Consider the following 25,294-nt stretch of genomic DNA (forward strand, 5'->3'; position numbering starts at 1 on the left):
AGTTTCTTCACTAGTTGTCCTTTTGTTTTCCTCATTATTACTTTAATCTACCTCTTACAACTTTCAAAAACTTCTTCAAGTCTTTATAATCTCGGCATTAATTGATTCAGTTGGGGAGAGGTGTCTCCACACGCCTTCTTCCTACGCCATCTTGCCACGCCCCCCATTCTCTGTTTCACAGAAAAACAACTTTCCTCTTCTGTTTCCGTAAAACTCCTTAAACCTTATTTTACTTGTTGTTATTATCCCTGCCACATGGAAAAGAGTCTGTATTTTCCCTGTTTATGCCTCGCGTCATTTTAGAAACTTTTGCAAGTTACTCATCAGCTCATTCACTCCAGGAAAGAAAAGCCCAGCCTGTTCAATCTCTCCCCATAAGCAAAGTCTCCAATCCAGTCACCATCCTGGTGGCTCCTCTACACTCTCTCCAGTATCACCACATCCTTCCCACAGTGTGGAGACCAGAACTATACACAAGAGTCCAAATGTGGTTCAACCAGTCTCTTGTAAAGTTACAACATAGCATCTCAACTGGCAAAGAATTACTGGAGGAACTCAGGGAGCATCCATGGGTAGAAATGGTCAGTTAATGTTTTGGGGCAGGATGCTTTGTCTGGGGTGGGGGGAGGGGGAGAAAGGTTAGAGAGCCGGGAAGTATTAAGGACAAGTAGGTAAAGTGATGGACACAATAGAATGAAATGGGGGTGGGGGTGTTACCTAAACTTACAAAAATCAACACAGAAAAGTGTTGGGAAACTCAGCAAGTCACAGAGAATCCATGGGAAGTAAAAGGCAATCCTTTCTCCAGCACTTTTATCTCGGGGTGGGGGGGGGCTGGAGAAACTCTTTTACCTCTCTTCCTCTGACTAAGGACACTAGGCAATTTCTGCTGACTGTGAATCTTCGTCTGCCTCATGGCAGAATAAGTTAAATTTGTGTAATATTACATGTTACTACATGACAATGAAGGAATTGTGACCCCACGAGACCCTAGCATCTTTAGAAAAACACCAATGATCATTGCATTATGTATTCCCCATCCCCTTCTTAACCCACTGCTTCCGTCTCTATTACTCCTCCACTTGATTTTACCCCCTCCCTGTTCCCAGTAGTCTCTCCCTCGACCTGTCTCTATCTCAGTCCTATCACCTCTGGGTCCCTCCCCCAACTTCTTTCCTTTTTCATACATCATGCCATCCTCTTCCAGACCGAAAATTTAACTGATCATTTCTACCCAAGGATGCTGTCGGACCTGCTGTGTTCCTCTGGCAAATCTTCATATGCTCAAGGTTTCAGCATCTGGAAATTTTGTGTTTCTCTGTAATGTCTCAACTCTTGTATGCTGTGCCCAGATCTTTTGAAACAAACACACCATGCCTGCTTAACCCCACGACCAACCCAAGTCTCCTCTGTGAGAATTATGGACCTGAAGCCCAGGGTCCCTTTGTTCATCAATATTCTTTAGTATCCCACCATTTATTTGTTAGATTTTTCAACCCAAAGTTTTAGGCAGCATTGAACCTGTTATGTGACGATGAATTTCAGTTATTTATGTTTCTCCAGCATTTTGTTTTTACTTCAATCACTGCGTCTGCAGTCATATACAACCTATGGGTTCAAGCTTCAATATAATGATCCAAAAATATAATTTAGTCCAGATGAACATTAAAAGAATAAACTTCAGGATGAAAATGATGTTTTACTCTGGCAATGTTCTTGTAAGAACCAACTGACCTATTTCTAGCACTCCACCACTGAATGTTCGATAAAACCAATTTATTTATTGGAGTATTGGACTTTCAAAGGCTTTTGAGAAATCTCACAAAAGAGATTGGTGTGCAAAGTGAGAGGATGTGCTGTAATATGGGAGGTAATGTGCTGATGTGGATAAAGGATAGAGGATAAAGCTGATGTGGTTGGCAGGTTGGTGTGGTGATAAATGGGCCCTTTTCAGTGCAGGGTTCAGTGCTGGGGCCACAGCTACATACATATTGTTGATCAAGATGGAGTTGGATGCAACAAGTTTGCAGATGACACTGAAGTGGGAGGCAGTGAGAGCTTGAGGAAGATTCCAAAAGGCTGCCGGGTGTCTTGGACAGGTTAGGAAGATGGGCAAATGTATAGCAGACCCAGTAAAATCCAGATAAATGGGAGATCCTCCACTTTGGTGGCAGTACCAGGAAGGGAGATTATTGTCTGAGTGGTGACAAGTGATGAAAAGCAATGAAATCTGGGTGTCGTGGTGCACAGGCAGTGAAGGAAGGAATGCAGGTGGTGAAGGTTGGAATGCAGGTGCATCAGGCAGTGAAGGTTGGAATGCAAGTGCCTCAGGCTGTGAAAGCTGGAATGCAGGCACCTCAGGCGGTGAAAGAAGCAAATGGCACTTTGGCCTTTTATGAGAAGGTTTGAAGCACGGAGTCTGACTGCATTTGTGCAAAGTCTTGGTGAGAATATATTTGATTATTGTATGAAGTTTTGGACTCCTGGAGAATGACATTCTTTTTTTAATTTTTAAAAAATTTTCACACTATGAACCATATTAATCAAAATACACACAAATATTTCCCTCTTGAATATACACAGTGTCGTTTTCTCCCCTTTCCCCCCTTCCCTCCCTCCTTCCCACCCCCCTCCAAACCCATTAAACGTTCAACATATACAATAAACCCATTAAACAATGTCATCACACAATGAAAATAAACAAGAAAATTGTATCATCTACTTTTACACACTGGGTCAGTTCATTTCAAGAGAATAACATTCTAGACAGGACTGGACAGGTTAGGTACAGGAAGACTCTTCCCGACGTTAGAGAATTCGTGAATGACGGAGTCACAATCTTTTAGAAATATTTTATTGAATTTAACATAATAAATCTATATACATGTTCTACTATTACAAAAGAATATCATAACATTTACATATATAATTCATATAAATGCACTTTGCAACAAATTTCATCCATAATTGTTAAGTTGACATTATTTGTTGGAATAATTCTGTATAGAGACCACTTGAGTTACATTGTACCAATCAATACTCATCATCCCTTGATGTAATCTCTAAATCATTGTTATGATCTAGGACAATCATTAAACCATGTATGATCAACTTGTGTAAAAAGAACAGAAAAAAAGAGAAAAATAAGAGAAAGGAACCTCAAACTAATACTAATCTAACCCCTCCCCCATCAAGGTTACCTAATTGAACCCAAAAAATGCAAAGATGGATCAAGTCGCCACCTCCAGAAAGCAGACGGATCAGCCCGAGAGCACCCAAATCATCTAAAACTGCTAAATATGATGTTCTAAAAATGGGGCCCATATCTTTTGAAACTGAAACTTTTTATCTGTAACACAACACAAGTCTATCTGGTTCGCTAGAAACTCCAAACAGAGCAATTCAAGGGCATGGGGTTATTTTAATCTTAAAAATCGTTGATAAATGGATATAAAGTGAATTGGGATAAAAGTGAAATACTACCAATTTCTGAAAGAAATTACGATCAATCTAGACAAATTAGTAAATTTTGATGGACTGATAAAATTAAGTACTTAGGGATAATGATTGATGTAAATTTTCATTCATTGTATAGTTTAAATTATATACCATTAATGAGAAAGATTAAAGCAGATTTGATTAAATGGAAAGATTTACCTTTAACTTTAACAGGTTGAGTAAGTTGTATAAAGATGAATATTTTTCCACGAATTCAATATTCGTATCAATCGATTCCTTGTTCTCTTCCGAAATCCTTTTTTTAAGATTTAAATAAAGTAGTTCAAGAATCTTATGGAAAGGGAAATTAGCTAGAGTAGAGATGCATAAATTAACCTGGCAGCATGCTTTGGGAGATTTTTAATTACCTAATTTTAAAAATTATTATGAAGTAGCTCAATTAAGACTTATTAATCATATGTTAGATATTTCGAACCCACCTAGTTGGGATAGGGTGGAATTGGGTGCAATAATGGAACCTTGTCCCCATCAGTTTGTATTTAAATGGAATACTGTCTTACTACAGAAATATAATGTACCAATTTTGAAACATTTATTAGAAATTTGGACTAAAAGGAATTTATTAATAGGATCAAAAGGTAGTTTATCAGTTCAAACCCCAATATATCAAAATAAATTGATTCCTTTTTCATTGAATAATGGAGTTCTAGAAGATTGGTGGAAATAAAGGAATAAAAAGATTGCAGGATTGATTTGGAGGTAAATTTTTATCATTTAAAGAGAAATTTGGGATTTTAGAGAATTCTCTGTTTACTTATTATCAAATTAGGGCATTAGTGAAAGATAATTTTGGAAGAGAAATGAAAATTTCTGAGTTAACTAAATTTGAATTTATGGTTTCATACTTTTCAGATAAAGATTTCATTTCAGAAATGTATGCATTATTACAAGATACAATGGTTAAATTTTTTTTAGATCCATCTAGGATTAAATGGGAGCATAATTTAAGTTGTGAGATTGGTCGGAAGGATTGGGAAAATGTGTTATGATGGATTGACTAAATTAATTAATGTAAGATATAGTTTGGTTAATTATAATTTTTTGCATCAGTTATATTTAACCCCTGAAAAATTGAAAAACTATGGATCTAGTTATTCAGATTTGTGTTTTAGGTGTGGATTATGTGTTGGAACATTTAGACATTCTGTTTGGTTTTGTGAAAGTTCATCCTTTCTGGTTTAAATTTAGGATTTTTCTTCATATTTTGTTTAAAATTCAATTTCCTTTAGATCCAAAAATTTTTTTGTTGGGTCATTTTACTCCATTAGTGGACTTGGGGTTGGGTCACTTTACTCTGTTAGTGGATGGGGTTGGGTCATTTTACTCCATTAGTGGACTTGGGGTTGGGTCATTTTACTCCATTAGTGGACTTGGGGTTGGGTCATTTTACTCCGTTAGTGGACTTGAGGTTGGGTTATTTTACTACATTAGTGGACAGGGTTGGGTCATTTTACTCCATTAGTGGACTTGGGGTTGGGTCATTTTACTCCGTTAGTGTACTTGAGGTTGGGTTATTTTACTACATTAGTGGACAGGGTTGGGTCATTTTACTCCATTAGTGGACTTGGGGTTGGGTCATTTTACTCCATTAGTGGACTTGGGGTTGGGTTATTTTACTCCGTTAGTGGACTTGGGGTTGGATAAGTTTCAGGCAGCGTTTATTCGTCTAACATGGACGGTTGCTTGTAAAAGTTTTGCTATGTCTTGGAAAGATGAAGCAGAGTTGAATATAGTTCGATGGCATAATGAGTTGAAGTCGTGTATCTATATGGAGAAAATAACATAATTTACATAATAATTATGATTTTTTTGTTAAGATGTGGACACCGTATATGAAGAATATGAATTTAGTAATATTGTAAATTACTGAATATTTTTGTTTATTTTTAATGCTTCCCTTTAGGGATCTGTTGTGGGAAGGAGAGGGGATTGGTTTGTTTTACTGTTTTATTGTTGTGAGAAGCAAAGGTGCCTTCACAGATTTCACTCGAGACAAAAATTGAGAACAAAGAACATTTATTTTACAATGCAAAGTTGGGTGCTTCCCCTTACCCTGGGAATACACACACATACTGGGGCTTACCCAACTTTTTATGCATTCCATTTCAGTACAGAGGTACCTCCCCCCTTAACATTCTTCTGCCTCCTGGATTGGTTTAGCATTAGGTAATTCTGCCTACGTGCAGTTTATGTGCCTTTCTGTAAACTTGTCATGTCTTTGTTCTTATTCATCAACCCCCAGGACTTGCTAAATCTATCTACTTGCTATAAGACCCCTATTCTATTATACTTACTTAACCCTTCCTCACATTCCATTCTTTACTTCCCTTATTTAACCCATCATAATTCATTCCCAATTAGCACTTGCTTGACTCCCCATATTCCATTATCTCTTCACCCCATCCTAATTCATTCCTAATTAGCACTTGCTTGACTCCCCATATTCCATTACCCTTACAATTATTAGACTACTTATTCTGGAAATGTCTGTTTATTTTTATTGAAAAAATACTAAATAAAGTTTTTTTTAAATCGTTGATAAAAATTGAAAGATATTCTCCCAAAATCTTCCTAATGTGGGTCACAACCTAAGGAGAAGAAGGAATCCATTTAGGACTGAGATTAGGAGAAATCTCTTCTCTCAGAGAGGTGTGAACTTGTGGAACTCCTTGCCACAGAAAGTTGTTGAAGCTCGTTAATTACAGAGGTGAATGTGACCCTTGGGGCTAATGGATCAAGAGTAATGGAGAGAAAGGAATGAAGAATTGAGGTCACCATTGTATCGAACAGTGCAGCAGGCTCAAAGGGCTGAATATCCTCCTTCTCCTTTTGTTTTGATTTGATGATCATGTCACCTCCTGCATTCTCTGACTTGAGCTAATCAAATGAAGTGATTGGAATGTGGTAAGGCTGGTTCTCAGTGAGACTCTTCAGCAGGTTGAGTTTGCTGAGAGTGAAATTCGAGAAGCACCATTGTATTCAGGACGAACAGTTCATTAGTTTTGCTTCTTTCACAGTGCATAGAGGGATCCATGTTCACCCTCAGTCTTGGAGATTGGATGGAGCTACCCGACCTCCCCTTCAGAGACTGGATGAGGGACAAGAAGAGGTAACAACTTTCAAACATGTTCACTGATCCACTTGCTTTAGTCCCTGTATTTTCCCAATCCTTACCAGAGATTCACAGCTGTGTTTGCATTTAACGGAAGAGTTAATGGTGGTGCAGAGGATGGTATCTCTAACTTGGCACCTGGTATCTCTTGGTGCCAGAGCCCTGGGTCCATTCCTGACCTTGGGTACAGTTTGTGTGGAGATATTACATTCTACCCTGTGACCGTGTATGTTTGGGACATACAACCCAAAAATGCATCTTCATAGGAACATTGTGATTGCTTACCGCGTGGTCCATCTTGTCCAGAAAGAGCTCCCTATCAAGATTCAAAATTCCTTTATATTGCATAGAACATGTTTAAGGGTGCCTATTTAATTATTTGTTCAGCCAATTTATTGGGGGCCTAGTATGCAGGCTTGTGATGTCAGTCGGGTGGCAGATTTAAAAAGGGCAGGACAGCTTACCTTGCTTTTCAGTTGGTGTGGAGCCAAGAGGGTCACTGCAGTAACTGGTTTAAACTTTTATTTCAATGTGGAGGAGTAGGAGGAGCAAGTGCTTTGTGAGAACTTATAAAAAGAGAGACCGCTAGGAGTTGATTGGGAGACAGTAATTAGGTTAATTGGGAGAGGGCGGAGGGAGAGGTAAAGGTATGACCAGTGAGGAGTGGAGGACTGGGAAGGAGTGGGACAGTGAGGTTTTGGTGAGCAGGGGCTGAGTAAGAGCTCCCAGTGAGGTAAAGTTTGGTAACTTTTTTTAATTACTCCAATTTAAATTGAAGAGCAGGTAATGGAGGCCGTTGGGGCAGTTGAGTGTGCTGATTGCAGGATGTGGGAGGTCAGGGACAGCACAGATGTTCCTGATGACGACACCTGCTAAAGGTGCATCCAGTTCCAACTCCTGGGAAACCAGGTTAGGGAACTGGAGTTACAGCTGGATGAACTGTGGATCATAAGGGAGGCAGAGATGGTCCAAGATGGGAGTCTCGGGGAGGCAGAGCTATGGGGAGGTAGTCACCCCTAACAGTCAGGGAACTGAGAATTGGATGACTGATGAAAAGGAAAGGGGGAAGAGATGCAGGCAATGCAGAGAACCCCTGTGGCTGTTCCCCTCAGCAATAAGTATTCTGCTTTAGATACTGTTGGGGGAGGATGATCTACAGGAGACAAGTCATGGAAGTTGGGTCTTTGGCACAGGGTCTGGATTCTTGGCTCAGAAGGGAAGGGGAAAAGAGTAGGGCTCTTGTAGTTGGGGACTTGTTGGTCAGGGGAGCAGATAGGAGGTTTGCTGGATGAGATCGGGGATCCCAGTTGGTATGTTACCTCCCAGGTCCCAGAGTCAGGGATGTCTCTGATCATCCACAGCATTCTGTAGGGGGAAGGTAAGCAGCGAGAAGTTGTGGTCCATGTGGGGACCAATGACCTAGATAGAAGTGGGAATGAGGTCCTGAGAAGGGATTACATAGAGTTAGGGAAGAAGTTAAAAAGCAGGACCTCGAGGGTGGTGATCTCAGGACTGCTGCCTGTGCCACATGCTAATGAGGGTAGAAATAGGAAGTTGTGGAGGATGTCAAGAGCTGGGGCAAGGAGTTAGATTTCTGGATCATTGGGATCTCTTTTGGGGGAAGTCTAACCTGTACGAAAGAACAGGCTGCACTTGAACTGGAGAGGGACCAATATCCTGGTGGGCAGGTTTGCTTGAACTGTTGGGGAGGGTTTGAACTAATTTAGCGGGCGGGGTGGGGGAGAGAATCAGCATGAGAGTACAGCAGTTAGGGAGGAACAACACCTATATTGGAGGAACAGAACATAAAACAAATGAAAGGAAGGAGGCAAAGGTAATTGGTAACAAAAGGAGTATATGTGGAGGACAGTCTCTTAAATGCATTAATTTTAATGCAAGGAGTATTGTAATTAAGGGAAATGAGTTTACGGCCACATGGAAATACGATATTATGGCTGTCAGTGAAACTTGGTTGCAGGAAGGGCATGTTTAGCAGCTAAATATTCCAAGATTCTGTTGTTTTAGGTATGATAGAACAGGGGATAAAAGGTAGAGGAGTTGCATTGCTTATTAGAGAGAACATGACAGCAGTGCTGTGGCAGGATTGGATTGTCCAGTGAGGCTATTTGGGTAGAATTGAGAAATGGCAGAGGCATGAATATATGTAATGGGAGTGTATTATAATGGGCTGAGGGAATTAGAGGAGCAAATTTGTAGGGAAATTGCATATATGTGTAATAAACACAAAGTGGTAGTTGTGGGAGATTCCAGCTTTTCAAACATTAACTGGGATGCCCATACAGTAAGGGGGCTGGATGGGATAGAGTTTGTTGAGTGTGTCCAGGAAAGTTTTCTTAATCAACACGCTGAAAAACCGACTCGAGGGGGATCTCCAATTAGGGAACGAGTTAGGTCAGGTGGCAGGTTTGTGTTGGGGAAAACTTTGGGTCTAGTGATCACAATACTATTAGTTTTAGGCTAGTAATGGAAAAGAATAGAGATTCTTGATTGGAAGAAAGTAAATTTCAAGGAGATGAGAAAAGATTTGGGGGGTGTGGATTGGGATAAGATATTTTCAGGGAAGAAAGTAGCAGATAAATGGAGAATATTCAAAGGAGAAATTCTGAGAGCACAGAGTTGGTATAACCCCGTGAGGAGTAAAGGAAAGGTTAGAAACTGTAGGGAAGCCTTGGTTTTCAAAAGATATTGGGAACTTGGTTGGGAGGAAGAGGGATGTGTACAACAGGTATAAACATTCTAATTCCTTTATTAAGGAGATATGAAGCTACTTTGGCAGGAAAAGTAAAAATACATCCAAAGGGTTTCTATAGGTACATTAAAAGTAAAAGAATAGTAAGGGATAAAATTGGGCCCCTTGAAGATCGGGGTGGGGGGGTGGGGGTTAGGCTCCGTGAGAAGTTAGAGGAGGAGTTGGGTGAAATTTTAAACTTTTTTTCTTCACTAAAAAAAGAAAATTGAGTCAGATGAAGTGAAGAAATATGGTAGGGAGCTCATGGATAATATAAGAATTAATGAGGAGGTAGTGTTGGCTATATTGAAAAAGATCAAGGTGGCTAAATCTCCAGGTCCTGACAGAATATTCCCTAGGACCCTGAGGGAGGTTAGTGAACAAATAGTGGGAGCGTTGACAAAAATATTTAAAATGTCACTGGCCATGGGGAAAGTGCCAGAGGACTGGAGGGTGACTCGTGTTGTTCCATTGTTCACAAAAGATCCAAAAGTAAACCTGGTAATTCTAGGCCTGATGTTTGTGGTGGTAAATTAAGAGATGGTATATGCAACTATTTGGAAAGTCATGGATTGATTTGGAGTATTTAGCATGGTTTTGTACATGGTAGATCATGTCTAACAAATCTTGTAGAGTTTTTCAAGGAGGTTACTATTATAAGATCAAACCAGCAACCATAGGGGTAAAGATGAACAATTACTTTATTAACAAAAATTCACCTTCAAACTTTAATTCAAAATCCCGCACTTTTATAACAATGACCACTGGTTACTATGCAAATTTCTATAACAGTGTAAAACTAATAAATTCTCCAGCCTAAATATAACTATGTAATTAAAGTCTAAGTCATATTTCCAACCAGCTTTCAAAAAAACTTAGACACAAAACACACAAGACTCACAAAACTTCGATCTCAACTGAAGCAAAGATTATAAGCAAAATTCAGTTTGTTTGGTAAACTGAAGATCTTAGAGAGAGAGAGAGCGCAAAATATGAAGTTGTCTTGTGTTTCTGCAGTGAGAGGAACAACTGGCTTGGTCCGGATCCTTTGGAATGTTCATCCCTTTTGAAATCCCAACATTCTAAACTGTCCGCCAGACCACTCCACTTCTTCCACTCCACAGCACTCCCAGTGGTGGTTTATCATCCAAGTCCAGAAATATTTAGATAATTTTCTCCACATGCTCAGTCTGTCTCCCACTCTCTCAGCAGTCCACCTTCACCTTGGCTCTCTAAGGCAAACTGTCAACTTTTTAACATAAAACCACACAACGCATAGGCCAATGCACAACACAGAACACTGTAACAGTTACTAAAAGGTTGATGAGGGGAAGGTGGTAGATGTTGTCTATTTGGACTTTAGTAAGGCTTTTGACAAGGTTCACCATAAGGAAGGTGGAAGAATTAGGTATTAACGATGAAGTAGTGAGATAGATTCAGCAATGGTGGATGGGAGATGCCAGAGAGTATTGGTGGAAAATTGTTTATCGAATTGGAGGACAGTGAAGATTGGAGTACTTCAGCAGTACTGCTGTTTGTCATATATATTAACGATCTAGATGATAGGGTAACAAATTGGATTAGTAAATTTGCAGATGATACAAAGGTTGGTGGGGTTGTGGACGGTGAGGAAAATTATCAAAGCTTACAGGATGATATCGGACTGTTAGGAGAATGGATTGAAAGATGGCAGATGGAGTTTAATACTGATAAATGTGAGGTGCTACATTTTGGTCAGACTAATCAAAGTAGGACATACACATTAAATGGTAGACAATTGAGGAGTGCAGTGGAACAAAGGGGTTTAGGAGTCATGGTACATAATTCTCTGAAAGTTGAATCACATGTGGATAGGGTGGTGAAGAAGGCATTTAGTATGTTGGCTTTTATAAATCAGAGTATTGAATACAGGAGTTGGGATGTCATGTTTGAAATTGTTTAAAGCATTGGTGAGGCCAAATTTGGAATATTGTATGCAGTTTTGGTTGCTGAATTACGGGAAGGATATAAACAGTATAGAGAGAGTGCAGAGGAGGTTTACGAGAATGTTGCGGGGTTTCAGGGTTTGAGTTACAGGGAAAGGTTGAGCAGCTGGGACTTTATTCTCTGGAGTGTAGATGATTGATGGGTGATTTTATAGAGGCATTCAAAATTATAAGGGGGCAGATGGTCAATGATTTTCCACTGAGAGTGGGGGAGATTCAAACAAGGGCATGGATTGAGAGTAAAAGGGGAACAGTTTAGAGGAAATATGAGTGGGAATTTTTTTTCACGCAGAGGATGGTGGGGGATGAACTTCCGCCAGTGGTGGTAGAACCGAGATCGATCTTAATATTCAAGGAAAGGTTGAACAGGTATATGGACGGTAGAGGTGTGGAGGGCTATGGGCCAAATGTGGGTCAGTGGAACTAGGTGAGAAAAGATGTTTGACATGGAAAAGTAGGGCCATACTGGCCTGTTTCTGTGCAGTAAATGGTTATAATACTGCACAAATTTGCCTCTTCCTGCTGTAAGGCAGACAAAGACTCGCCATTGGTATCACCCAGTACTCCTTACTGTTTGAGAGAAAGAGAAGCAAACAAGAGTCTCTTCAGAGCCGCTGAGTGACTGTGAATCCACTTCCAGTGTTCACGGAGCCACAGAGACTTTTGTTTGATCCATTGGCAACCTGAGCTCCAGATCCCATCCTCTGATATGATCAGGAACCCTGCAGCTTCTGAGGCCTTTCAGGAAGCCTTCTTGCCCTCAGCACCCTCTCTAATCCCAGCTCTGATGCCTGGTTCCCATGGTTCCAGCAGTCTGCAGTCCATGTGAGTCCCAGTCACTGAGCTACTTATTGTTCTCAGATATAAATGCAGGTGAATAATACTTGGTGTTTAAAATCAAAGATAAAAAACCTGACAAAACTGCTCTGCCATTCTATCATGAGTTGATCCATTCTCCCACTCAGCTCATGCATTCTGTTCATGATCATTTATATCCTGTCTATTCAGATACCTACCAATCTCTGCCTTAAATACATTTAATGGTGACTTCCATGGCACCTGTGGTAGCAAATTCTAGAGTCCACCACTCCCTGACTAAAATTCCTTTGCATTTCCGTTTTAAATGGATGTCCTTCAATCCTGAAGTATTCCCTCTTGTCCTTGACTCCCCTACCATGGGAAACAACTTTGCCACCTCTACTCTGTCCAGGCATTTCAACATTCAAAATGTTTGAAGCATTTTCCAAGGAATCCAGTCCAAGAGCCATCAAACATCCTACATATGCTAATCCCTTCATTCCAGGAATATTTCTTGTGAATCTTCTCCTAACCTTCTTCAATGGTCATTTTCTTCAGTGAGACCAAAGTTGTTATAAAGGCCTCCATATCACATCCCTGCTCTTCCGTCTAATCAGAATGCTAACATTGTATTCACCACTGATTCAACCTTTAGGGTTTCTTGCACAAGGACTCCAAATTTCCTTTACACCTTTGAATTTTCTCCCTGTCCAAATAAGTCTGCACTTTTATTCCTTCTACCATAGTGTATTGCTGTGTTCTTTTCAACATTGTATTTCATTTGCCACATCCTTGTCCATTCTCCTTATCTATATGTCTCTCTGCAGTCTCTCCACTTCCTTGTCACCACCTTCCCCTCCACCTATCTTTTTATCATCTGCAAACTCAGCCACAAAGCCATTTATTCCACAATCCAATCATTAACACACAACGAAAAAAGAAGCGGCCCAGCACCGACCCCTGTTGAACACCACTGGTAACTGGTCGCCAACCAGAATAGGATTCCTTTATTCCCTCCCTCTGTTTCCTGCCGACCAGCCAATGCCCTTGTCCATGCTCCATCCCTTGTGTGTGGCACCTTTTCAAATGCCTTTTGAAAGTACAATATCCACTGTATGTCCTTTGTTGAGCCTGCTTGTGGTTTCCTCAAAAAATTACGGTAGTTTTATCAGGCAAGATTATTCCTCTCGGAAACCATGCTTACTTTGGCCAATTTTGTCATGCACCTGCAGGTTGTCCGTTATCTCATCCTTGACAATCAACTAACAACTTCCCAACCAACAATGTTAGGCTAACAGGTCTATAATTTCCGTCTGTTGACTCCCTCCCGTTATAAATAACGGAGTGATCTTTGCATTTTTCTAGTCTTCTGGAGCCATGCCAGAATCCATTGATTCCTGGAAGATCAGTACTTGTGCCTTCACAATCTCAATAGCTACTTTCTGAACATCTGGTCCAGGAGATTTATCTACCCTTGACCCATTCAGCTCCCGAAGTGTCTTCTCTCTGGAGATCATGACTACACTCACCGTTCTTCCTTGACACCCTTGCTAATATCTTTCACAGTGAACACTGATCAAAATACTCATTCACTTCCTCTGCCATCTCCTTGACTCCCATTAGAATTTCTTCAGGATCATTTTCTATCAGTTTTACATCTACTCTTGATTTTTTTTATTCTTAATATATATTTTTTTTTTAAAAAAAGCTTTCAGTGTCCTTTTTGATGTTATTTTCTACCTTCCTTTGAAAGTTCATCTTATTTTTTCTAATCACTGTCTACTTGATGCTTTTTAAAGCTTCCCAGTCCTCTATCTTCCATTGATTTTTTTTGTTGCTTCCTTGTTTGCCCTTTCCTTTCTCTTTACTTTGGCATTAACTTTTTGTCAGCTGCAGTTGTATCATTTCCCATTCAAATCTTTCTTTTTTGGTATCTATCTGTCCTTCACTTTCCTTATTTCTTGTGGAAACTCCAGCCTCTGCCACTCTGCCGTCTTCCTTGTGAGTGCACCTTTCCAATGAACTTTGGCCAGCTTCTTTCTCATCTGTAGCCCCCTTTATTCCACTGATGCTGACACCTCTGGTTTTATTTTCTCCCTCTCAAACTGCAGGGCATATTTTATTCAATTAGGATCACTGCCTCCTGAGGGTTCCCTTACAATCCCTTACTCTGGTTCATTACGCAGTGCCCAGTCCAGAATTGCCATTTCCCTGGTTGGCTCAGCTGCAAGCTGTTCCAAAAAGCCACTGCATAGGCATTCTACAAATTCTCTCTTGAAATCCAATACTAAAATCCCTCATGTCTACCATAACATTGCCCTCCTGACACACCTTTTTTATTTGCTGTTGTAATGTGTTGTCTACGTCCCGGCTACTGTTTGGAGCTCTGTATATAAACAGCTAACAGTATCCCTTTTTTTTCAACTCACAATGATCCTATGCCACCTTTTTCTAATGATTTATTATTGTTCCTTACCAACAGAACCACGCCACGCCTCTGCTTACCTGCCTATCCTTCAATACTCTGTGCATCTTTCAACACTTGGCACCCAAAAACATGTATCCTTTAGCTACGACTCCGTGATGGCCACATCAATCCTGCCAATCTGTAGTTGTACTTTATTTGTTATGCTGCATGTATTTAAGCACACAATCCTCAGCCCTGTACTTGTTACTTTTTTGACTGTGTCCCTGTTGCATTACTACTCAACCCCATGGCTGCAACTTTGCCCTCTCTGTCTGTCCTTCCGCACCAGCCCCCTACCAACTGTCCCTATTTGTGCACCAACCAGTTCTTCCTCTCTCTTCACTTAAATTCCAACCCCTCCCCCTGCCAATCTAGTTTAAACCCCTCTGCCAACAGCATTAACAAACCTCCCAGCCAGGAAATTGGCTTCCCTTCAGTTCAGCTGCAAACCATCTCACTTGCACAAATCACCCCTTCCCCAGAAAAGGTTCCAATAATCCAAGAACTTTTTCCTTGCACCATCTCCTCTGCCACTCATTTGTCTGCACTATCTTCCTGGTTCTGCTTTTTAACTACTGTCCTAACTCCCTAAACCAGTGGTTCTCACCCTGTTTATTTCACTCACATACTACCTTAAGTCTCTTCTTCTTCTTCTTCTTTGGCTTGGCTTCGCGGACGAAGATTTATGGAGGGGGTAAAAAGTCCACGTCAGCTGCAGACTCGTTTGTGGCTGACAAGTCCGATGCGGGACAGGCAGACACGATTGCAGCGGTTGCAGGGGAAAATTGGTTGGTTGGGGATGGGTGTTGGGTTTTTCCTCCTTTGCCTTTTGTCAGTGAGGTAGGCTCTGCGGTCTTCTTCAAAGGAGGTTGCTGCCCGCCAAACTGTGAGGCGCCAAGATGCACGGTTTGAGGCGATATCAGCCCACTGGCGGTGGTCAATGTGGCAGGCACCAAGAGATTTCTTTAGGCAGTCCTTGTACCTTTTCTTTGGTGCACCTCTGTCACGGTGGCCAGTGGAGAGCTCGCCATATAACACGATCTTGGGAAGGCGATGGTCCTCCATTCTGGAGACGTGACCCATCCAGCGCAGCTGGATCTTCAGCAGCGTGGACTCGATGCTGTCGACCTCTGCCATCTCGAGTACTTCGACGTTAGGGATGTAATCGCTCCAATTGATGTTGAGGATGGAGCGGAGACAACGCTGGTGGAAGCGTTCTAGGAGCCGTAGGTGGTGCCGGTAGAGGACCCATGATTCGGAGCCGAACAGGAGTGTGGGTATGACAACGGCTCTGTATACGCTTATCTTTGTGAGGTTTTTCAGTTGGTTGTTTTTCCAGACTCTTTTGTGTAGTCTTCCAAAGGCGCTATTTGCCTTGGCGAGTCTGTTGTCTATCTCATTGTCGATCCTTGCATCTGATGAAATGGTGCAGCCGAGATAGGTAAACTGGTTGACCGTTTTGAGTTTTGTGTGCCCGATGGAGATGTGGGGGGGCTGGTAAACATGGTGGGGAGCTGGCTGATGGAGGACCTCAGTTTTCTTCAGGCTGACTTCCAAGCCAAACATTTTGGCAGTTTCCGCAAAGCAGGACGTCAAGCGCTGAAGAGCTGGCTCTGAATGGGCAACTAAAGCGGCATCGTCTGCAAAGAATAGTTCACGGACAAGTTTCTCTTGTGTCTTGGTGTGAGCTTGCAGGCGCCTCAGATTGAAGAGACTGCCATCCGTGCGGTACCGGATGTAAACAGCGTCTTCATTATTGGGGTCTTTCATGGCTTGGTTCAGCATCATGCTGAAGAAGATTGAAAAGAGGGTTGGTGCCAGAACACAGCCTTGCTTCACGCCATTGTTAATGGAGAAGGGTTCAGAGAGCTCATTGCTGTATCTGACCCGACCTTGTTGGTTTTCGTGCAGTTGGATAATCATGTTGAGGAACTTTGGGGGACATCCGATGCGCTCTAGTATTTGCCAAAGCCCTTTCCTGCTCACGGTGTCGAAGGCTTTGGTGAGGTCAACAAAGGTGATGTAGAGTCCTTTGTTTTGTTCTCTGCATTTTTCTTGGAGCTGTCTGAGGGCAATGACCATGTCAGTAGTTCCTCTGTTTGCGCAAAAGCCGCACTGTGATTCTGGGAGAATATTCTCGGCGACACTAGGTATTATTCTATTTAGTAGAATCCTAGCGAAGATTTTGCCTGCAATGGAGAGCAACGTGATTCCCCTGTAGTTTGAGCAGTCTGATTTCTCGCCTTTGTTTTTGTACAGGGTGATGATGGTGGCATCACGAAGATCCTGAGGCAGTTTACCTTGGTCCCAACAAAGCTTGAAAAACTCATGCAGTTTGGCATGCAGAGTTTTGCCGCCAGCCTTCCAGACTTCTGGGGGGATTCCATCCATACCTGCTGCTTTGCCACTTTTCAGTTGTTCGATTGCCTTATATGTCTCATCCAGGGTGGGAACCTCATCCAGCTCTAGCCTTAGGGGCTGTTGAGGGAGCTGGAGTAATTCCTTTCTAACCACACAGCAACTATGCCAGCTTGTGGTTAGTAAGGGATTACTGAAGGTGGTATTTGAATGGAAAAAAAGGATTGAGAACCACTGTCCTAAACCAACTTTGCAAGACTTCTCCCCACTCCTGCCTACTTGTACCATGACTTCTGGTTGCTCACCCTCCCTCTTGAGACTATTCTGCACCTGCTCAAAAACATCCTGGACCTGAGCACCTGGGAAACGACGCTCTTTTTTTTGCTGCTGCAGAATCTCCTGTCTGTTCCCCTGACTATCTAGTCCCCTGTGATTATCACTCTACTGGACTTCATTCACCCTTCCTTTCTGAAACTCTGAGCTGACTACGATGCTATTGGTTTGGTTGCTGCCTGGCCCAGATAGGTCACCCCCCTCAGCAGTTACTGAGGGGAATAGCCACAAGGGCATTCTGCACTGACTGCCTATTCTCCTTCCCTCTCCTAACAGTCACCCAGTTACCCTCCTCTGTAAGGTGTGACCCTTCCCTTACAACTTCTGTCTCCCGAATGATCCGGAGTTCATCCAGCTCCAGTTTTCCACCCTGATTTGTAAGGCACTGCATCTGGATGTACCTCTTTAGGTGTAGTCATCAAGGACATTTGTGCTGACCCAATTTTCCCACATCCTGTTACACTGGACAATAAAGATTTTGCTTCCTGAACACTTTTGGGTATATTTTATGAATTTGGGGCTGCTGACCTCAAAAGTCACCGTAACATTTTTCTAGCTTTTAAAAAATTTAGACAAACATCACTGTAACAGGCCATTTTGGCCCACGACTCCATACCACCCAATTTACACATCATTAACCTACAAACCTGGTATGTTTTAAACTCTTACTGCTTTTTAGATATAACCTATATTTTTTTTAAATTTCCTGTTGTATTTTAAGTCTACTAGTACAGTAGATCTCAACTTTTTCCCCATTCACTAGGCGCCTTAAATAATTTCTTACTAACCACAGAGCACCTATGGCATCCCAAACCATCCCATGCCATAGGTGATTTGTGGTTAGTAAGGGATTACCTAAGGTGGTACATGAATGGAAAAAGGTTGAGAACCACTGTACTAGTATATTGCCCACAAAGCAAGCTGTTTTGGTCAGTCCAGTAAATTGGTCAGTCCAGTCCAGTAAATGTTGTCTTGGGCCTGGGCATGCTTAGTCAGGATAGATGCCAACAGGCTATAAAAGAGCTCACATATATAGATGCTGTGCATTGCATTGATATAGATTGAACACATGTTGATGCACATGTTCTTCAGGCAATAGCACAGTAAGTGTACTTAACAATAGCATTTATTGTCTTCAGTAAGATTCAATACAGCAAAAGTATCTCATCAATATTGCAACAGCTGCGATACACTCTGTTACATTTGTGGCGAGAAAATGCTTAAGGCTCTACTTAGGCAGCATGACTAAGAAAGCCTATGAGTTCTACTTCAGTTGTAAACTTAATGACCAAGACAAACCCTGGACTCCTTGCATTTCTTGTGCAACGTGCTGAAAACTTGAGAGCTTGGCTCAGAGGTACATTATAAAATTAAACATGCCTAAATTCAATAAAAGTTCATTTAATATTTCTCCAACTTCCTATGTGATGCAGGAAATATGAAATTATCTTTGTATTCAGCTTGAAGTTGTCTATCATAATCCCCAATTTGTTTTGAGGAAGTAAATCTTCTGAAAATATTGTAATAGGAGCATTCAACTTCCCTGACTTCCATCTCCACTATCTACTCTGGGTTATTATGAAAAGATCTTGCCCGACCTTACCTGCAGCAGGTCTTTAGCCTCTGCTTGTTGAAGCCTCTCAAGCCAAAGCCTCTAACTTCCCACTCCTACACTGGCCACTCACACACCGGCTGCTCCATGCACTTCTCTTCTTTGCTGCTGTCTCCCACCGATCCGTGCTCCACTCCACTTTTAATCCTCCCTGAAATAATGTACAGTTTGTGATTGCCTGGCAGGTACCTGCGGAATGATCGCGCCATGACATCACAAATTGCCCAGTATTACCAGCACTACGTCCGAGCCAAGGGGCTTGAGCAGAACTTTGTGTGTGGAGCTGTCGTTACCTCAGTAAGGAGGCTGGACGTGTCGGCAGAGGAAGAGCGAACGTGTGCTGACACAGAGACCAGCCCCCATCCCTTCAAGCCCTCTGCTCATCCCAGCCTGTTTGAGGTGAATGGTCACAACAAAGCCAAGGATGGTTCACAAAGGGCTTTCTCCATCCGAGCGGAGAACATTGTCCTGGCATCGGGCACCTACGACAGTCCGGCCTGGTTGGGAATTCAGGGTGAGGAGCTGCCTTTTGTCCATCACACAAGGAGGGCAGAGGATGTGGTCTTCCAGGAGTATGGCAGGGGGATAAGTGATCCTATTCTGGTGGTGGGGGCCGGTCTGAGTGCTGCTGATGCTGTGATCTCTGCTCGCCACAGCAATGTACCAGTCATACACACCTTCCGCAGGACTGTCAGTGACCCTGAGCTGATCTTCAATCAGCTTCCCCGAATGATGTATCCTGAGTATCACAAGGTGCACCAGATGATGGCGCAGCAGATTGGCACCAGCACAGGGCCTTATGACGGCTACCTCAGTCTCCCCGAGCACCGGGTGCTTGCCTTCAGACCTGACAACAAGTGCGTCCTCCGCCACCTGGTGTCAGGAGTCACCAGGACGGTGCAAGTTTCCGCAGCTCTCATTCTGATTGGCTCTGACCCCAACCTGGCCTTCCTGCCAGATTGTGGCAGATGGCTGGCAGTGTGCACAGAGATGCCAGTGAACACCAAGCGCAACCCCATTGACGTGAACTGCTACACTTACCAGTGTGTGCGGGAGAGGGGGCTTTATGCCCTTGGCCCACTGGTGGGCGACAATTTTGTCCGATTCCTGCAGGGAGGTGCCCTGGCAGTCACCAGCGCTCTAGTCAAAGGCTGGACTAATGCTCAATGCTCTCCAGCAATAGACCCATCATTCTGAAGTCTGCTTCTGGCAGCGGGTGCAGGGAAGGGTGTCTCTCCCATCTCCAATGGCAATAGGAGCCATAGGTCCCTTGTTTCATGGTGAGATTTGGACATTGGTGGCACCTCTGAGTGATAGCTGGTGTGGTGGGCAGGTCATCATGATGTGTGGTGCATGTGCGTATGTACGTGTGTAAATAACAACCTAGACTTGAAGCTGCCTCTCTCACCAGTGCATGTCAGATAGGCCACACAAGGTGTACAACATGACAGATGCCCTTTGAACGCCCAGCAGCCTCTGTATAATTATAGATATTACAGCACAGAAACAGGTCCTTCAGCCCATCTTGTCTGTGCCAAACTATTGTGCCTAGTCCCATCAACCTGCACTCAGTCTATGCCCTTCCACATCCCTCCCCTCCATGTAACTGTCCACATTCTTCTTGAATGTTAAAACTGACCCCACATTTACCACTTCCGCCCTCCCACCGCCCTCTGTGGGAATAAGTTTGTTCTGCCCTCCCACCGCCCTCTGTGGGAAGAAGATCATTCCGGCCTCCCACCACCCTCTGTGGGAGAAGATCGTTCTACCCTCCCACCGCCCTCTGTGGGAAGAAGATCGTTCTGCCCTCCCACCACTCTCTGTGGGAATAAGTTTGTTCTGCCCTCCCACCGCCCTCTGTGGGAAGAAGATCGTTCCGGCCTCCCACCATCCTCTGTGGGAGAAGATCGTTCTGCCCTCCCACCGCCCTCTGTGGGAAGAAGATAATTCTGACCTCCCACCGCCCTCTGTGGGAAGAAGATCGTTCCGGCCTCCCACCATCCTCTGTGGGAGAAGATCGTTCTGCCCTCCCACCGCCCTCTGTGGGAAGAAGATCGTTCTGCCCTCCCACCGCCCTCTGTGGGAAGAAGATCGTTACGCCCTCCCACCGCCCTCTGTGGGAAGATGTTCCCTCTAAACATCTCACTTCTTTCACTCTGAATCCTCTTTTTCTTGTCTCATCAACCTCCGTGGGGAGGGAAAAACCTCTATCTTTCCCCTCATAATTTTGTACACATTTATCAAATCTCCCCTAATTCTCTGACACACCAGCGTATAAAGTCCTAACCTGGTTAACCTTTCTCTGCAACTCATTTCCACAAGTCCTCTGAGCAAGCAGTGGAGCTGAAACAGTTGTCCAGCACTGAAACAATCCCTTTGGCCAACTATGTCCATGCTGACCAGCCTGCACCAATCCCATCTGTCAGTGACTTTCTCAGCCTTGGCCATTCCAGCACTGACCCAGACACACTTCTGGAGTCTGTTTCCAGTAATTCACAAGCAGGTGTGTTCCTGATCTTTATCCTCTGGAGAGAAGATCCTCCCCGCACCCCCCCCCCCCCCAAAACCTTTCCCCTTTGCCCTAAATGGGTGGCACGGTTAGCGTAGTGTTTAGCACAATGCTATTACAAGCACCAGCAATCGGGACTGGGGTTTGAATCCTGTGATGTCTTTAAGGAGTTTTAACATTCTCTCTATGTCTGTATGGGTTTCCCCTGGGGGCTCCTGCTTCCTTGCACTGTTGAAAATGTGTTGGAGGTTAAATGGGTGGCACCGGTTCATGGGTCGAAATAGCCTGTTACCGTGCTAAATAAACCTGTTGCCTCTAGTTTCACGCATCTAATATGGACATACTTTCCATTTGCTTCTTTCATCACCTCATTAGTACTGTGCTCTGTTCTGGCCGCGTCATTACAAGCAGGATGCAAAAGCTTAGGGAGGGTGTATGGATTGGAGAACGTAATTGATGAAGCAAGGTTGACAGAGCTGGGTTTTTTTCTTTGGAGCAAAAGGTGCCTAAGATCATGAGGGACTTGAATGGGCCAGCACCTTTTTCTTTGGGTGCCAGTAGCAAATAAAGAGGAGATCAGGTAAATGGAGGAACGTTGAGGTTTTTACACAGAGAATGGTGGGTGCCTGAAATGTATTGCTGGGGATGGTGATGGAGGCTAGTTGGGCCAAGGGTAGACAGGTTAGAAGTCACAGGTGGACACAAAGGGTCAACTCCCCCTATCATTTCTCACCTTTTTTCTCTTCCACCCTCCAACCTGCACCACGTTGCCTGTCTCCTTCTAGACATTGTCTGCTTTCTGAAAATTGATTGTATGTGGCATTGTTTTGTTAGGCAGTTTTTGTACTGGTCTGGGGAACGCTATCTTGGTTTTAATGCTCTACGGTAACTGTGACAAATAAACGATACCTGCCTGTGCTCCTCACCCTTCCTGTTGCTCTCCTCCACAATTTTATTTGGGCTTCTCTTTTAGTTTATATCTGACGAATGGCCCAGGCCTGAAACATTGGTCACCCTTTACTTCCCATGGATGGTGAGTTTCTCGAGCATATTTGTGTATCCACAGACTTGAGTGCATGGAATTGTTTACCTGTCAGAATGCTCCCCCTTTAATGCTGGCCAAATTTATCAGCAGACTCATCCCCTGGTGCAGGACAGCCCTGGATGTGAGATGTACCCCTGTCTTCAGGAGTGCTGCATTCCAACCTGTCCCGGACGAGCTGCCGTTCCAGCTGCTCTGCCGATTCACACACCTTGTCTGTGCTGTCCGTTGCCACTGAGATATTCAGTCTACCTTCTCTTTAGGACCCTCTGGACCATCTCCTTCCTTTGGATATAGATGGGCCATCCCCCAATCATTCACAGCCTGCTGTCCCCAGATTGACAGATTGCACAGCCTAGGCCAACACCTCGCTTGTCATCACCCAGGGCTGACTGATTCCACCAAGCTTACTCACCTTCCAAACTGATGAGGTCACAGCACATTTGGTGCAGTAGTAAACAGGCACAAGGCCACTGCCTGTCAATCATTGGAAAGAAACACTGCTGTTCCATTGGTTAACAGAAGCCAACTGCTCTCAAGCTTTCAGTGACCCTTAAACATCATCCTTTCCTCCCCACAACCACAATGTCACCCCCCACAAGCTTGTCAATGGACAGCTACATCGTGGGTTGCACTGTCAAATTCTCTCTCTCCCTTCAGAAATGTGCTGGAGAAACTCAGCAGGTCACCCACATCCAGAGGAAGGAACAGATAACCAATGTTTTGGGTCTGGGCCCTTCGTCAGGTTTAAGCAAAAGCAGACATGTGCCTGAATAAAAATGGTGGAGGAGAGAAGGGGGGAAACACAGGTTAATATGTAAGAGGCCATCAGTAGTACAGGTGGGAGGGGAAAAGAGAAAGACACTGAGAAGTGATGGGGAGAGGGATGCTCTGATGTGAGAGGGGAGGGAAACAGGTAGACATGGGGGAGGGGTTAATGGAAATTTCACTTCCTGTGAATGCTGTGTGACCTGAGTTTCTCCAGCACGTTGGTGTGTTGCAATCTACCTCAACATCTGCACACGTTCTTGTTTAACTCCTTCCCTTCTGAAATTGTTCATTGGAGATCGTCAAGTGCCATAGTGCATTGGTCCTTGGTGAAAGATCCATCGCAGATATGGTCGGAGTAGGCATGGGACTCATAATCCTTAGTCCCTGAGCCAGGACTAGGGTTTCAGAGCAATAAACCTCAGGGTATCACATGTGAGAAGCCACTTCTATGGACCCAAAGCTTGAAATGAATAACATTGTTCTTAAAGCTATTTTTTTTAGGTGACATGCAATGAGGAATTTCTTTCATAAAAAGATGCAATTTGTAAGAAATAATCTTTAAATCAAATTTCTGAATGATTTTGCAGATGATTTGAATGGAATTGTTTGTATTGACACATACTGAGATACTAATAAAAAGCTTTGTTTTATGGGCTATCCTGTCAAGTTGACTCTGTTAAGATGGTGCAATAGAAATGAATAAAAACAACAGTCCAATCATGCAGTTTTCAATAAAACAGTGCAGGCCATCATCTGACAAATAAGGGATCCACTTAAGGTTTTGATAACAGCACGTACACAGCAAACCCAGAGGAAACACTTTAAAAATATCTGAGTTGTGCAGGCCCAGCATTGCAGGAAGCATGAGCTAACTGACCATCTACATACCACACAACTCCCAGAGTGAGCAGATGAATTTGGAGCATTGGACTTTAGAAAAGCCCCTCATTAGCTGGAGAAACGGGAGATGAAGTTCAATCCAGATCGGTGTGAAGTGATGCACCTTGGAAGATCAAACTCCCAGAGTGAGCAGCTGAATTTGGACTTTAGAAAAGCCCCTCATGAGCTGGAGAAACGGGAGATGCGCCTTGGAAGATCAAACTCGAAGGCAGAGTATGTGCTCTTTGTCAAGATTCACAAGAATGTGGAGGAACAGAGGGATCTTGGGGTGCAGATCCATAGATCCCTCAAGGTTGCCATGTTGTGTTGACAGGGTTGTTAAGAAGGTGAATGGAGTGTTGACGTTCATTAGTCAGAGGAATGAGTTCATGAGCCGTGAAGAAATGTTGCACTCTATAAAACTCTGGTTAGACCAGTAGTTCTCCACCTTTTTCTTTCCACTCAAAAACCACTTGAAGCAATCCCTTACTAATCACAGAGCACCGATGGCATGGAGATTACTTAAGGTGCTATGTGAGTGGAAAGATAAAGGTCAAGAACCATTGGGCTAAACCACACTTGATCTGATAGCCTTGTTACAGGAAAGACGTAGAAGCTAAGGAGAGGGCACAGAGGAGATTTGCTCTTAGATTGGAGAATGTGTCTTATGAAACAAGGATGACAAAGCTGGGGATTTTCTCTCTGGAGCAACAGAGGATGAAGTGACTTGATAGATGTGTATAGGTTTGAGAGGCTTGGATGGGGTGGACAATCAGCATTCTTTTCCAAAGGTGAAAGCAAATTCCAGACACCGCCTGTTTAAAGTGATTAGAGGAAAGTTCAGGGGAGACATCAGAAGTAGGTTTTCTACTCAGAGAGTGGTAGGTGCTTGGAATGCATGCCAGGGGTGCTGGTGGAGACTGGTACAACAGAGAGATTCAAAAGACTTTTGAATAGCACATGAATGTAAGAGAGTTCTGGGTGTGAATGTTGTGGAGTAGTTTTACATCGTGGACTGTATTGCCCTGTAATGTTCTCTGTTCTGACTATGTTCCAAATCTGGCACGCAAAGAGTGAATATAGAAAGAGAACCCTGCTGTGGGAAAATTGAAGATAAATCGCCTCATGGCTGACTTGCTTGTGATCAGAGAGGGGACTTA

General features: G+C 43.3%; 1 protein-coding gene across 2 annotated transcripts in view; it reads left to right on the forward strand.

The window, feature by feature from the left end:
- LOC138744568 (oxidative stress-induced growth inhibitor 1-like) overlaps window positions 1-23,910 on the forward strand; it is a 79,250-nt gene extending 55,340 nt beyond the window's left edge. For both annotated transcript variants that reach the window (XM_069900929.1, XM_069900930.1), the window contains exons 5-6: window positions 6,537-6,628; window positions 19,119-23,910. In XM_069900929.1, coding sequence (XP_069757030.1) covers window positions 6,537-6,628; window positions 19,119-20,130 — 1,104 coding nt within the window. In that variant the 3' untranslated portion in view covers window positions 20,131-23,910. The remainder of the gene's footprint in view (window positions 1-6,536; window positions 6,629-19,118) is intronic.
- Window positions 23,911-25,294: the final 1,384 nt, after the last annotated feature.

Source organism: Narcine bancroftii, chromosome 10, assembly GCF_036971445.1.
Source record: "Narcine bancroftii isolate sNarBan1 chromosome 10, sNarBan1.hap1, whole genome shotgun sequence".
Taxonomy (NCBI): Eukaryota; Metazoa; Chordata; class Chondrichthyes; order Torpediniformes; family Narcinidae; genus Narcine; species Narcine bancroftii.